Here is a 14,571-nt window from a genome sequence, read left to right as displayed (position 1 = left end):
CGAGAGAGAAAACAGTCTATCTGGGAAATATCAAGCTCTTGATAGTAAAATTGGTAATAAAATCTCGTCGGGCTTCTGGAGCTTCGCAGCGGGGATGTTTATGGTAGATGGGGTTCCCGAACACCCTCGCAGCTGGTTTGGAGGTTGTGCAATTTCCAGTCCCGCGGAGAGCTCGGGTTACCACCTCCGTGGACGCTGTCAAGGGCAGCTTCCATGCCCGCGAGGAGCGGGCGAGAGACCCGGGGTCCCTCCACCGTGGCGCCTGACCCATTTCTGCTTGGTGTCCAAACTGGATGCCTCATTCCATGCCCCAAACAGAGCTGATCACACACCGTCGCGTTTCATGGCCTCCCCGGGTGCGGTTTTCCCCGGGGAAGGTAAACAACGCTCTTGACCCGAACTGGCAGGCATTTCGGCCCGGTGGCCCAGTCCTCCCGTGCGGTCCAGCTCTCCAGGGAGGCGGCCTTCGGGAGGGGGACGGAATTTAGGAGTCAGCCCCCCGGCTTCATACAAAGGCGCGCTTCTCCGCAGCGTCTCTGGGTGGAGCGATGAGGCCGAGGAAGCTGTGGCTGCGACACAGCAAAAGTGCCTTTTGCTTCTTGGCCCGAGAGCCAGACCTCGAGGGCGAGGGGCGCCCGGCACCCCAGGGCAGGGCACATCCTCGCCTTGCCAGCCTGGCGGGGCACTTCGCGCCAGCCAGCAGCTTCACAAGCTGCCGCGGGTCCCCCTTGGCGCTGAGGTCATCTCCTGCAGCGCTGCTGCCTTCGGACCATGCGGGCCATTTGGTCCCGGAGGCAGGAGTCGCCGGCACCCCTGGGCAGCCCCGAGAGGAGGGTGAGGGTGACCCCGCGAGCTCTCGGGGAGCGGAGGCGGAGGAGAAGTGGTTCCGACCACCCCTGGCCGGGATGTTTCACCCCGCCAGCCCCGCCGGTCCGGTGACCACTGCCTTAGAAAACTTAAACGAGAACCAGATGTGGTGGCCGCTGTCGAACTTTCTCAGAACTGGCGATTGGTCCCGGGGCCAGGGCCGCAGCCAATCATCGCTCTGGGAGGGCCCGGAGTCCCGCCCCGCCCGGGACCCCTCCGGGATCCAGGTTGGAGGCCAGCGCGGCGGGGCTAGTGCGCTGGCTGGCGGGGCAGGGACGCGCTCTGCCGCGGGACAGCCCAGGGCCGAGAGAGCATGCGGGGGGACCGGGCGGACGGGCGGCCCGCGCTGCCGCCGCCGCCGCCGATGCTGCTGCTGCTGCTGCTGCTGTCCCGGGCCGCGGCGCTGCACCCGGGCGAGCTATTCCCCTACGGGCAGTCGCGAGGGGACCAGCTCCTGCAGGAAGGCGACGACGAAAGCTCGGCTGCCGTGAAGCTGGCGCTTCCCCTGCGCTTCTATGAAGCCCAATTCAGCGAACTCTACGTAAGTTTAGCTTCTTCCTGGTGCGGGATTCTGCAGATTTCTTGCAGCTTCTGAACAGGCGTCAGTGTAGTGCGGCTCTCAGCAAACCCCTGCCTTTCGAAGGGAGGAAATAGTCCGCACAGTCGGCTGTCCCCGAGCGCCCTCGGGGTGGGACCTGGCTTTGCAGCGATGCTGTTGTCGGACCCACTGCTTTTCCCTGCTTCAGGGGGGCGGGGGGAGGGGGTAAGAATTGTTCGCAGCCGCATAAGAGTCACAGGCAGAAAAGAAGGTGGGATTGCTAAGCCGGCCAGTGGGGTTTCCAGTTAGGACAGCGAGGAGGCTGTGCACTTCTGCAGAGTTGGGTGTTCCCTCCTCCGACCCGTAGCTTTTTTCCAGGGTTGTGCGGGAAATGAGAAGATAACGTGAACGAGTTTTAGGGCTCCTGGACCTATTGCACCGCGCTTGTGGGGTAGGGGTGACGGGTGGGACGCCGGTTGAAGTTGCGCTGGTCGCCCTGAACCAGGAATCGGGCTCCCAGCCGATGGGGAAGGGGGAGCTTCATGCCCGGGGCGGTTCCCTTCCCTCTTTACGGAGCCAGGGTGGGCGCTCGCGTCCGGACCTGTGGTGGCCCTCCTTGGGCTTCCTGCAACGTACGCGACCGTCACATTTTTGTCCCGCTCGTCCCCCAGGTGGTCACCAACGGCATCATCTCCACCCAGGACTTCCCCAGGGAGACCCAGTATGTGGACGATGATTTCCCCACAGACTTCCCGGCCATCGCCCCTTTCCTGGCCGACATCGACACGAGTCACGGCAGGGGCCGGGTCCTTTACCGCGAGGACACCTCCCCGGCGGTGCTGGGCCTGGCCGCCCGCTACGTGCGCGCAGGCTTCCCGCGCTCCGGCGCGCACTTCGCCCCCACCCACGCCTTCCTGGCTACCTGGGAGCAGGTGGGCGCCTACGAGGAGGCCACGCGCTGGGCCCCGCCCTCGGGAGAGGTAAGCGACTAGGGATGCTTGCTTGGCCTCTGTGCCAGCCGAGGAAATGGGCTTGGATTCTGGGCTGGAACCCAGGGACTGGCTTGAAATTTTTCCGGAGTCTGCTCTCCCGCTAAATTTGATGTATAGTTTGGCGGCACCAGGGCTGAAGTGGCTCGGAAGTGAAGAAGGCTGTTTTCTCCAAGCTTTCTCTGAGGGTCTGAGAGGTCACTCTTGCAAGGAGAACTGCTTAAGGGATGTGAGTGCCCCAGTGCAGATGCAGAAGGGGTTTATGGTTTGATTGTTTTTAGAATCACCTCATATATCCAAGAATTATTTCTAATTATATGTTCATTGAAGGGAAAACATCAGGAAATGCTGGCAATTTTTAAAAGAACAACCATTCATTTTCCTGCCACTCAAAGATAACCACTGTTAAACAGTTTCGTGTGCATCTGCCAGAGCTTTTTCCTATCCATATCTGTATCTATCACTGTCTATTAATGATGAGTTCACATTGCACATACGGCTTTGTAACTTTTTTTCACTAATTAGTAAATTGCGAATATGTTTAGCTGTCAATAAATATACTTCTACAACATCACTGTTAATGTTTGCATATATTCCATCCAGTGGATTTCTCATTGTGCCCAGTGGTCAGCAAGGTTATTTCCAATTTTTCATCATTATAAATTTGTGAAGCACTTTTTCTTTCTTAAGCTAAATCTTTGTACCATGTCACTAGTTGACATTCCAGGAAGCAGAATTGGTGGGCCAGAGTGATGCATTTTTTATAAGGTTTTAATAGCCTTTGCCAAATTGCCCTCCAGGTACCAGTTCACATGCTCCGTACTTTACAGGAGACTGCCCTTGATTCCTTGTATAGTCTCTACCTGAGAAAGTGAAACAACATAAGCGCCCAGTCATTAGGCTTGGCAGCAACATTTGAGGTACTCCAAATGGACATCAGGTGGCGCCAGGGTGGCTTGGCAAAAGGGGAGCTGCCTCACTCCTGGGGTAGGTAAGGGCTTCCTCCTATGAAATTAGACCTGAATCTAAAATGTCAACTCTAAAGGCTGAAACTCTTTGAGTTTATCTCTATTTTAACTCATCAAAATGATTCTTAGCTATAGAAAGATGACACATATCCTCCGTAGGTTCAGGGAGATTAACTAGCTTGCCCGCTCTCAGTGAGTGATTCAAGATGGTGGCCATTCTTATTCTGTGCTCCCTGAGTAAGAGGAGTATTTCCTAAAGACTTTACTAAGCAAAGAAGATCTAGAAATAAAAATCATTTGAATTGGTTTTTGCCATTCATTTTATTTTGGGTCAGGCAACATCTAGTTTTGTTTATTACATAATCTTTTAATGCATAGGTTTGACATTTCAGTTATTCAATTCAACAGAGTACATTCAATTCAAATAAATAGACTGAGCACCTTCTTTTTAAAAAAAATTTAAATTTTATATTGGAGTATAGATGATTAACAATGTTGTGATAGTTTCAGGTGCACAGCAAAGCAACTCAGCCATACATATAGATGTGTCCATTCTCCCCCAAACTCTCCTCCCATCCAGGCTGCCACATAACATTGAGCAGAGTTCCCTGTGCTGTACAGTAGGTCCTCGTTGGTTATCCATTTTAAATATAGCAGTGTGTACATGTCAGACTCAAACTCCCTAACTATCCCTTCCCCCCTGGTAACCATAAGCTTGTTCTCTAAGTCATTTATACAATGGAATATTACTCAGCCATTAAAAAGAATGAAATAATGCCATTTGCAGCAACATGGATGGACCTAGAGATTGTCATACTGAGTGAAGTAAGTCAGAAAGAGAAAGAGAAATATCGTATGCTATCGCTTATATGTGGAATCTAAAAAAAAATGATACAGATGAACTTATTTATAAAACAGGAACAGACACAGACTTTGAGCACCTTCTTTGTTCAGGGCATTGGTCTAGGTGGAGGGTTGGAGAAATGAATAAGGTATGTTGCATTCATTAATTCACTTTTGTCCATAAGTTTAAAAAGCATTTAAAGTTTAACATACCTATAATACAAAGTTTAGAAAATAACGTTTATAATTTTACTAACCAGAGGTCACCACTGCTAGTATTTTATTGTGTTTTCTTCCAGTCTTCTTTTCTAAACATATATCTTATATGTGACATATTCATATATGTATGTGTATATAAGTAATTTATATTTAAACATAGTTGAGATTTATTCATCCAACAAGCTTTTTTGCACTTACTGTATGTCAGGACATGTAGAGACTGTGAAAGGACACATTCTTTGCTCCTAAGGATGTCATAGTTTGATAGGGATATTGATTATTATTCAGTATGATAAGTGAAGTAGCATCTTGACTTAAGGAGACTAACTCTATCCCTCCCTTGTTAGGGGACCTGATCTGGGAAAGTTTCAGTGAGCAATTGTCTTTGCATCTGAGTTGAGTAGAGTAGAACATTCCCAATAGAAGAGGTAGCATATGACATATCACCCATGGACTATATTGTATAATGTGTTTGGGGCATTCCGTGTGGTATCTTATTACTGAAGAGGAAGGGTGGTGGGACATGAGGCTGGGAAGGCCATGGAGCAGGGGCAGATCATGCTATGCTAGGAGTTTGGACTTGGTTCTTTGGCATTGGGCAGCTTTTGAAGAATTTTAAACAGAAGGTTTTTGTTGTTTTTTTATTTTTTTAATTTTTTGCGGTACGCGGGCCTCTCACTGTTGCGGCCCCTCCCGTTGCGGAGCACAGGCTCCGGACGCGCAGGCTCAGCGGCCACGGCTCACGAGCCCAGCCGCTCCGCGGCATGTGGGATCCTCCCGAACCGGGGCACGAACCTGCGTCCCCTGCATCGGCAGGCGGACTCTCAACCACTGTGCCACCAGGGAAACCCTGTTATTTTATTTTTTAAAGAGAGCTCTTTTTGATTGTATTGAGAAGGTAAGGGTTCAATGGAAAGACTGACTACTTAGACAATTATTATATATGTTGTTTATTCAGGATATCTTGTTAATTCTTATAATAACATTTTATCATGCTGTCTTCCCACAACAGTGCTGCATGTTTAAGATAAGTACAGCAAGACTTATTATTTGCCATTACCTAGTAAGTTAAGGCAATTGTCTAGAATTCTGTACGTAGTGAGGCAAAGGCAGGTTTAGAATACAGATTTCTTGATCCTTAGGTTTCTGTTATTGTTGCTTTTACCCAGACTTTTCATGCAGGACCCATTTCCTTGGCACAAGTGATGTAGGTAGACACAACAATAGTTGTACCTTTTCCAAAGACTTCCAATAAATGAGGTTTTTTTTATTGTCTCAATGTGATCTTTGTACCAGAAGAGTCCTTGGAACCATATTTCATTCAAAGGAAGAATGAATTTGGAATGAAATTTTCCAAGGACACTATCAACTCCTTATTACTTCCAAATTAGTATTCCAGTGCTCTTAAGTGAATTCAGCTGCATCTAATTTTTTCAACAGAGAAAAACAACGTTGAGCTGAGTGAGAGGAATCGGAGAGAGTAGCAGTTGCACAGAATCTCTGGGGTGATGAGGTCACACTAGAGCTTTAGTATTCCAATTTTATCAGGGCTTATTTGAAACTGAAAATTATAATACAGACAAGGTGCCTTTAATTACTTTTCTCAGTTTCATCTGCAGCATGGGAACAATGCTTCTGATGTGAAGATAATGACAATAAAAGACATTTTGAAAGAAGTGGTTTATGAAAGGTTATCCAGTGACTTTGGAAGCAATGATCCAGCCTCAGTCTTAGTTTCCTAATCTGTAAAATGAAGTAGCAATGCCCACCTTACAGGACTGTTGTGAGAATTCACTAAGGTGACATTTTAAAGTAGCCATTATGGTGCCTTAGACTTAGCAAGTGCATATGCCCAGCCAATCTGTGTTCCCCTACATTGGGTTGATGGGACCAGATTCTGGTTCTTTTATTTCTCTATTTCTCTGTCTTGTAAGGATGCTGTGATGTAAGTCACTTAAGGACTCTTTAAATACAAGCTTTTCTAAATTGCAACTTCTGTCTAGGCCTTTTTATGGTGGGGGCAGAGTGGGGGAAGATTTGTAGAATCCATCTCTTACTTTTCTAATTAAAATCAATCTTCAGACATTGCCATATGCTGAGTTGGCTTCAGAATTTGTTTCATTTAGAAAGGAGATATTCTGTTTGGAGAGAGGATGTTTCTTTAATTACCCACATTGAAGTTTCTTCTGAATACTTTGAAGAGCTCTGTGACATGAGTTCTCATTTTAATAATTCTTTGGACATAGATTTTGGCAAGCAATAATCAACTTGGCTTGAAGGACTGTGTGAATTCTACATGGCCTTCTTAAACCTTGGCATACTAACTTCATGTTGCAGAGTTACTGGAAACGAAGATATCAGAGGAATGACATCTTTACCATTTAAAACTATTTCAGATGTTGCCCTTTCTCGCCGTGGATGTTCGTGGTGGGTGTGACAGGATGTGGTACCTGATATTGCAGGAATGTCAAGGTGTTACTGCATCTAAAAACATATCACCAAATGGTGTTTATCAACTCACTCAATCTGAGACTCCTTGAACAGTCATAGGTACTTCACAGAGCAAAGTCACAGTATTGACCTTCAAAGAACTTATGGGCAGGAGACATACTGCCCATATGTTTACTTTAGCTGTGTTTTTTTTTTTTCGGGGATGGGGTAGGTGAGACTGTTGTTTTGTTGTTGTTTGAAGGATGAACGGGGATAGGGAACTGGGCTACATAGATCTGTGTGGTATGGTACAGGGAATGCATTGTTGACCTGTATTAAGTTGGGCTGAAAGAATGGATATTGAGAATGGGGCAGCAGGACAGATTGTTCTGGCCTAGGGTGTGTCCTGGGAGAAGGCCAAGAGAGCTGAGGCTGGAGAAATGGATGAAGGTAGGTGTGGGGCAGTAACAGATGAGCAGAAGACTTCCCAATGGAGGTTTCACCATGGGGAGTGAGGCATGCTGACTTGTTTCAAGGAATGATAGTCATTGACAGAGACGGTTGGATCCAGGGAGAAAAGCAGGACATGGTTGTAGCTTTTTGAGCTCTGAAGCTGAGGTCCAGAAGAGGGGTGGTCTACAGTCTACCTGAAAGAGTTTAGCCTCTGTCTGAGATATAGCCATGCAGACATAGAGAACAGAGACATATATGGAAATTGGTTAAAGAAATGCTGAAGTTTTGCTAAAGACTAAGTGTCAGGAAGGTTATAATATTAGTGATGTGATAGTACTGAGCATTTATTTTTGAATTTTTTGGCGGGATCTGTAGGATTTAGGGAAGAAAAAAGTGAACGCGGGAAAATCTTGCATATGACAGTGACCTATAGGTAACGGGAGATGGAGAAATACACTAAGGAATGGAGATTACTGTTCACACCGAACACTGGAGGCCAGGAGTCAACGATGCTATGACTGTAGAGAGCATGTGACCCTAGAGAAGACAGGGAAGAGAATTTTGTGACATGTGTAGGAGACACCCTACTTCTTAATTTTCATTGTAGTTTTGTAAACCACTCTAGGCAAACCCCTTTGGGACATGGATGGCACCGCTGTGATATTTTGGCCAGATGGCTGAAATCAATTAAATCAGTTGCAAAAATCAGGAGCTCATTGAGGGGCATGTTTCCTATTTATCAACCTGGCTCTGCCAAGCATCAAGTCAACACTGATTAGCAATGTCCCACACCTGGGAGGGAGAGCCCAGCGCTGCCTGATTTCTGCCGAGGGCTCTGGCTTTTCTCTCTTTCTGATAACAGGATGGCAGATCTTGAAGCTCCGCAGCACTGGCCCTGCTCCTCGTCCCGTGGTGGCCCCTCTCTCCTCCCTGGGATCCTGAGGGCGTTGGGAACTGGTGACCCTTTTGTGGGGTTTGGCAGCCCATCTGAGGCTTTCGCTTCAGGGACAGAGCAGGTGGGGTTCTTGCGAAGACTTTTCTCCAGGAATGTGAAGACCGTTCCGGTCTGGAAGCCTGTCAAGGCGTGCTCCTGGGGGAGGAGCCCTGCAGGACATCACGAGGAGGGCTCTTTAGCGATTAGATGTAGAATTTTGTGGAACGGAGAGAACTTTAAAAGTGATCATTTGGTATGCAGGTGGTTTTTAAACAGGCAAACGTTTTTGGCCGGTCTCTGGGATCCTATATTCTATTTAAAATTCTTCTATTTGCCTATTTCGGTGGAGACAAGTAGATTAAATAAATGCTTGCCACCTGTAATAAGTGCTTGTCTCAGGATGGCATATAAAAGACATTGAATACATTTTCATTGAAATGAACTTGCTGACTGGCTGAAAGAATGAATAAAATAAAGTGCTATATACCCAGACCCCACAGTAAAAAGCCAGACTCTCCCCTTCACAGCTCTGTTTACTTTTTCCCTCCCCTCCCATCCCCTTCAATTCCTTCACAATCTATGGGACCTCCTTATCTTATAGAATTTCTCTAGACTTAGAACCAGGATTCCTCCTATCTGGCGTTTATTGTGGGCAATCAATGCCAGGAACTCTGAAAGCTTTGCTTTTTAAAACAGAATCTGTCTCCTTCCTTAAGTACCTTTCTTTCTCTAGTTGAACTTTATTTGGACTAAAGTAAAACTGAAGTTATTGAATCTCCATTAATCGATGATGTACTGAATAGCATATACTCTGTATAGACATGATACAGGACAGCCTTTGTTTACATTTGGCAGAAGTTATGGCTTCCGAGCTTTGGGAAATTCTAGAAAACATCCCTTGCCTTTTGCTTTTGGAAAAGTCAGGCTTTCCGGATGAAGCTATCAACAACGACAACAGTAACAAATATATGAGCACTGCCCCCTGCCCCCCATCATTAAGTTTCTGAACTTAAAGAAAGAAAGAAAAGCAAAAACTCAAGCCAAGCAAGGTGACCTTTTCTGTGTTGGAGATCTAAAAGAAAGTTTGGATAGTATTTTGGGTTTTTTCTGGAAAAGCATTTTAACACCTGAATTTCTTTGTCTTGTAAGCAAACCCTCAAAACTGTACTTTGAAATTAAACATAGGAAAGAAGAATCAACACTAGAAAAGAGCTTGACCACCGTATGGGGAAGGACCCAGGACAGAACAAAATGCAGACCCATGCCTCTTGTTTGCTGTTTCATTTAGTAAAATGTGATGTGCTTCTCTCTGCCTGATTTTGTCTGTCTAGCAAAATGGGGAAACTGTGCTACTTATCAGTAAATAACGTTTCTAGTAGCCACATTATTTAGGAAGTGGTGGTATTATAAATACCTCCCCTGCTGCCTGCTAAATTGTAAAAGGAGTGGGATTTAGTGAGAGAGGTGTTCTCAGAGACCTTAATATAACATCTTTTTTAAGATACTCAAGCACCATTAACTGATCATTTGGGTGGGAGGAGATAGCTGCATGTAGGTAAAGGCAAAAATGTGTCTTGTTGGGGCTTCCCTGGTGGCGCAGTGGTTGGGGGTCCGCCTGCCGATGCAGGGGACACAGGTTCGTGCCCCGGTCCGGGAAGATCCCACATGCCGTAGAGCGGCTGGGCCCGTGAGCCATGGCCGTTGAGCCTGCGCGTCCGGAGCCTGTGCTCCGCAGCGGGAGAGGCCACAACAGTGAGAGGCCCGTGTACCGCAAAAAAAAAAAAAAAAAAATGTGTCTTGTTGAAAATACGAGAGTAAGTTGAACTTTAATGAGTGATTCTATAAGGACCTGGGTGCTGAGTCTGTGGCTAACTCAGGCTCCTGGCCTCTCTTTCTGGTCTGCTTTGGCTTCTGCAGTGTTTATTAATGTTCACAGGCAGCCTCTGCAACGCCTCCCCACCGCAGCCCTTAAGGTGTTGGGCCCACACCCTCCTTTCTGGCCTCCACTACCTCCTCCAGCAGTTCTCCTAGAATCCCAGCCGTGGCTGCTTCCCTGACCTAAGCTCTGAGACTGTCCTGGGCAGTGGCTGCGTCCTTTGTTCCTTGGCCTCTTTGCGCCAAGCATACTGTCGAGTGCTTAATAGGCACCTGGCTGTTTGAAGTAATGTACAAATGAATTAATGAACTGAGTTTACAAACATGTAAGCAGCTAACCAGGCAAAACGAGGTGAGTGCTAACTTGAAACACTAAGATACTGTGGAGGGTAAGAGAACAGCAATAAATCTACAGGGAATTACAAAACCCCTCAGAGGGGCAGCATTAGAAGGTCAGGAGTGTTTCCAGGCACAGGAAAATGTGAGCAAATGTGCAGAAGCATCAAAGTACATGGGGCAAATGGGCAATATTAAATAATCTGGTGGAGATGCAGGGGATCTGAGCCTGAGAAGAGAGTTTGCAGCTTATAAATCACCTGAGATGGCCAGCCAAGGAGCGGTTGGGACAGCCTGGTGGTGCAGGGCAGGGACCCTGGCCGTCCTGCCACCGCATACTAGTAGCCTGACCTTAGGCAGATCTCTAAGCCCCTATGTCTTTGTTTCCTCATCTGAGAAATGAGGGTAGGGTAACTCTGATGCTGGTGTCAAAAGGTAGATGGGGGCTTCCCTCGTGGTGCAGTGGTTAAGAATCTGCCTACCAATGCAGGGGACATGGGTTCGAGCCCTGGTCCAGGAAGATCCCACATGCCGCGGAGCAACTAAGCCCGTGCACCACAACTACTGAGCCCTCGGGGCACAACTAATTAAGCCCATGTGCCTAGAGCCCATGCTCTGCACTCAACAAGAGAAGCCACCGCAATGAGAAGCCCGCACACTACAACAAAGAGTAGCCCCCACTCGCCGCAACTAGAGAAAGCCTGTGCGGAGCAGCGAAGACCCAACACAGCCAAAAATAAATAAATAAAATAAATTTATATATTAAAAAAAAGGTGGATGGAAGAGAATAGAGAGTAAGGCTTTGGGAACAGTAAGGAGGCCTTTTGATCAGCCAGTGCCTCATACCACCCCTGCCCATAATGGACATTCAATAAATAAGTGAATGAGTGAATGAATGAATGAATGAATGATCCAGATGAGTGCCCAGGGCAGAAAACTAGGGCAGTGGCTGTGGGAATGTACAAGTTAATTTTGCTACTTGCTCTCAGCTCTGAAAGAAGTTTGGATGAAAGAAGTTTGAAACCTTAAAAAATAGTTTTATTTTTTTAACCAGTGTTTGTTTTTACCTATGCATATTTTAACTATTAATCTAAATTGATAAAAGATGATTATAATAATATAGCTGATGTAATTATGTTTATAATTTGGAGAGGAAATTTAAAAGAATATTATGTGTAAAAACAATTTAGAGAAATCCTGAGAAGGGGGACAACCCTTTGCATTTTATAATGCTTTGGGGTTTCTTTGTTGTTTTTTTGTTTGTTTTATTAAGAATATTTTCTTTTTTTTTTTTCACAGCTGAATACTTTCCAAGCAGTTTTGACATCTGATAAGTCTGACACCTACGCCCTCTTTCTTTATCCTGCCAATGGCCTTCAGTTCTTTGGAACCCGCCCCAAAGAATCTTACAATGTCCAGCTCGAGCTTCCAGCCCGGGTGGGCTTCTGCAGAGGGGAGGTCGGTGACCTGAAGAGAGAGGGACCATATTTCAGCTTGACTAGCACTGAACAGTCTGTGAAAAATCTCTACCAGTAAGTAACATGGGGCTTATGCCCTTTCTTGTTGGAATGTAAAGACCCTTAGGAGCTACCTAAACTCGAGTGGCCCTACTCATTAAATATCATCTCCGTGGTTTCTAAGCAAGGGACCAGATCAAAACCAGGAAATAGGCTAGACCCTGGGAGGAGCACATTGACCAAAATATAAAGTCTTTTATTTTTCCTGCCCTATTGGCTGTAGATACTGGAAACAGAACTCTGTGTGTGTGTGTGTGTGTGTGTGTGTGTGTGTGTGTGTGAGAGAGAGAGAGAGAGAGAGAGAGCACAGCCAGTGAGGCTTGCTATGGAAATCATTGCCCTTGGAACCACATAAAAATACCCAGTAATACAACTGCCCAGGCTGAGGTTTTTCCAGGTTAATCGTTTCACAGCCGGAGACGTTGTGAGTTAGTCTTTTGGACAGATAGGTGTTAAAAGTTAAGAGTAGTGTAATTTGGGGAAAAAAAAGGAAAACCAAACAGATTGGTAGATTTTTGGAAGTCTCAGGATTTCTCAGTGGCTTCATTATCTGAAATTGTCCTGAGGGTTTTCCATGCAATGCCTGGGACCAAGCACATTCCTTAGTCCCATCACACAAGCTCACTCTGCTAGTCCACATCATGCCCAGTATCTGGGTTAGCACCTGTTGATATTTAATAATTTCCAGGCTCTAAAAAAAATCTCTGCTTTTATCCCTTCCCTGAATACTGGTCTAGAAGGCAGACAGAGAATACTTTGGTTACCTGGCCTCCCTTGACGCCTCTAAGTTTCGTTACATGATTCCTGGGTATTGGAACATCTTACACTTTTGCATGCCATCTGCTTTACTCAGAGACCAGAGAGCGGGCCCTACAACCAAATAGGGTTACTGAGAGCTGACATTTATTGAGAGCTTACTGTATGCCAACATTGTGCTACACACTTTCCAGAAGTTCTCTTAATTAAAACTCAGGGGGTGAGTTCTTCTCTTTTCTCAATGTGACACATGAGCTTAGGGAAGTTAAATTGCCTATAATCTCAAAGTTATGAAGTGGCAAAGCCAAAATTCAACCACAAGTCTGGAGCTCTGAACTACTTATTTTATGCTGAATCCTGGCCTGCTTTCCCCTTCTCATGACTCATGTCGGACATCTTTTTTTTTTTTTTTTTTTTTTGGCGGTACACGGGCCTCTCACTGTTGTGGCCTCTCCCGTTGCGAAGCACAGGCTCCGGACGCGCAGGCTCAGCGGCCATGGCTCACGGGCCCAGCCGCTCCGCGGCATGTGGGATTTTCCCGGACCAGGGCACGAACCCATGTCCCCTGCATCGGCAGGCGGACTCTCAACCACTGCGCCACCAGGGAAGCCATGTCGGACATCTTTTGAGCTCCACCAAGGTGGCCTTTTAGTCTTGACTCTGGAGAAAACTTTAGATCCTTGTTCTCTCTCCCCTGGTTCCACCCTCCTCTTCTACTCTGGAGCCCATAGGTTCTCTGCCTCTCAGACATTATCGAGAGCTCACCATGGGTCAAGACCTGGAAAGAGAAAGATGTCTAAGGCCCAGGCCCTGCACGCAAGCAACCTGCACTCTCCTAGAGTAGACGGACAAACAACAGTTCCAGAGCATGGGAGTAAGTGCTAACACCTCCTCAGGGTACAGGAGGCAGTGAGGGCCGAAAAACCGGAGGGAAAAAGCAGACGTGTTCCCCCCACCATAGCCGTAATGGCCTCTAAGAACTCACACAGACACACGCACGCACACACGTACACACATACACCACTTCCATTTACCTCCCTCCATGCCTACCTCATCTATATCTTTCATGCTTCATAGAAACCTCTGAGTTGCTTGATTGAAAGTGGAAGATATGGGGCCAAAATGACCGTCAGAGGAATTTTTCTTTAGTAGAATCTGTATTTAGTATAAAAACTAAAATAGGGCTTCCCTGGTGGTGCAGTGGTTGAGAGTCCGCCTGCCGATGCAGGGGACACGGGTTCGTGCCCTGGTCCGGGAAGATCCCACATGCCACGGAGCCGCTGAGCCTGCGCGTCTGGAGCCTGTGCTCCGCAGCAGGAGAGGCCACAACAGTGAGAGGCCCGCGTACCACAAAAAAACAAACAAACAAAAACAAACAAACAAACAAATGAAAATAAAGTACAAACAATGCCGAGGAATGTGAAATAAAAGTAAAAATTACCCATTCTCACTACTTCAAGTGATAACCATTATTAACAGTCATTCCAGAATTTTAGGTTTATGCAAAACCTTTCTCAAAACCAAAATGGTTCTTTTGTTATACATATGGCATCTTCCCATTTACTGTCTATGGGTGTCTTTCAGTAAGATATCTGTTATATTATTATTTGAACGCTATAAAACATGGCATCATATATAGCCTGTATTATTAAGACAATAACTTATTGATGAACATTTAACTTATTTCTGTTTTTTCCTTTTATAATTATTGTTTCAGTAAACAAAATAGTACACATTGCTCAGATGCTCATTTGTCTTAAAGATAAATTCTTGAAAGTAGAATTGCTGAGAAAGGATATATGCAGTGTAACATTTTAATGTGTGCTAACCAACTGCCCTTCAGAAA

General features: G+C 46.3%; 1 protein-coding gene across 2 annotated transcripts in view; it reads left to right on the top strand.

Annotated features, from left to right (window-relative positions):
- The first annotated feature begins 988 nt into the window (after positions 1-988).
- The window catches only part of NID2 (nidogen 2), a 78,855-nt gene continuing 65,272 nt past the window's right edge, over positions 989-14,571 (top strand). Inside the window, exons 1-3 of one of the 2 annotated variants that reach the window (XM_089907703.1) lie at positions 989-1,408; positions 2,077-2,385; positions 11,752-11,984. In XM_089907703.1, the coding sequence (XP_089763829.1) occupies positions 1,181-1,408; positions 2,077-2,385; positions 11,752-11,984 (770 nt within the window). In that variant the 5' untranslated portion in view covers positions 989-1,180. The remainder of the gene's footprint in view (positions 1,409-2,076; positions 2,386-11,751; positions 11,985-14,571) is intronic. The other variant, XM_089907704.1, reaches the window with a different exon arrangement.

The sequence above is a fragment of the Delphinapterus leucas genome, chromosome 2 (genome assembly GCF_059928025.1).
Source record: "Delphinapterus leucas isolate spDelLeu-1000000601 "Yukka" chromosome 2, BTC_Dleu_Yukka2, whole genome shotgun sequence".
Taxonomy (NCBI): domain Eukaryota; kingdom Metazoa; phylum Chordata; class Mammalia; order Artiodactyla; family Monodontidae; genus Delphinapterus; species Delphinapterus leucas.
This window is presented reverse-complemented; position numbering and strand designations above follow the sequence as displayed.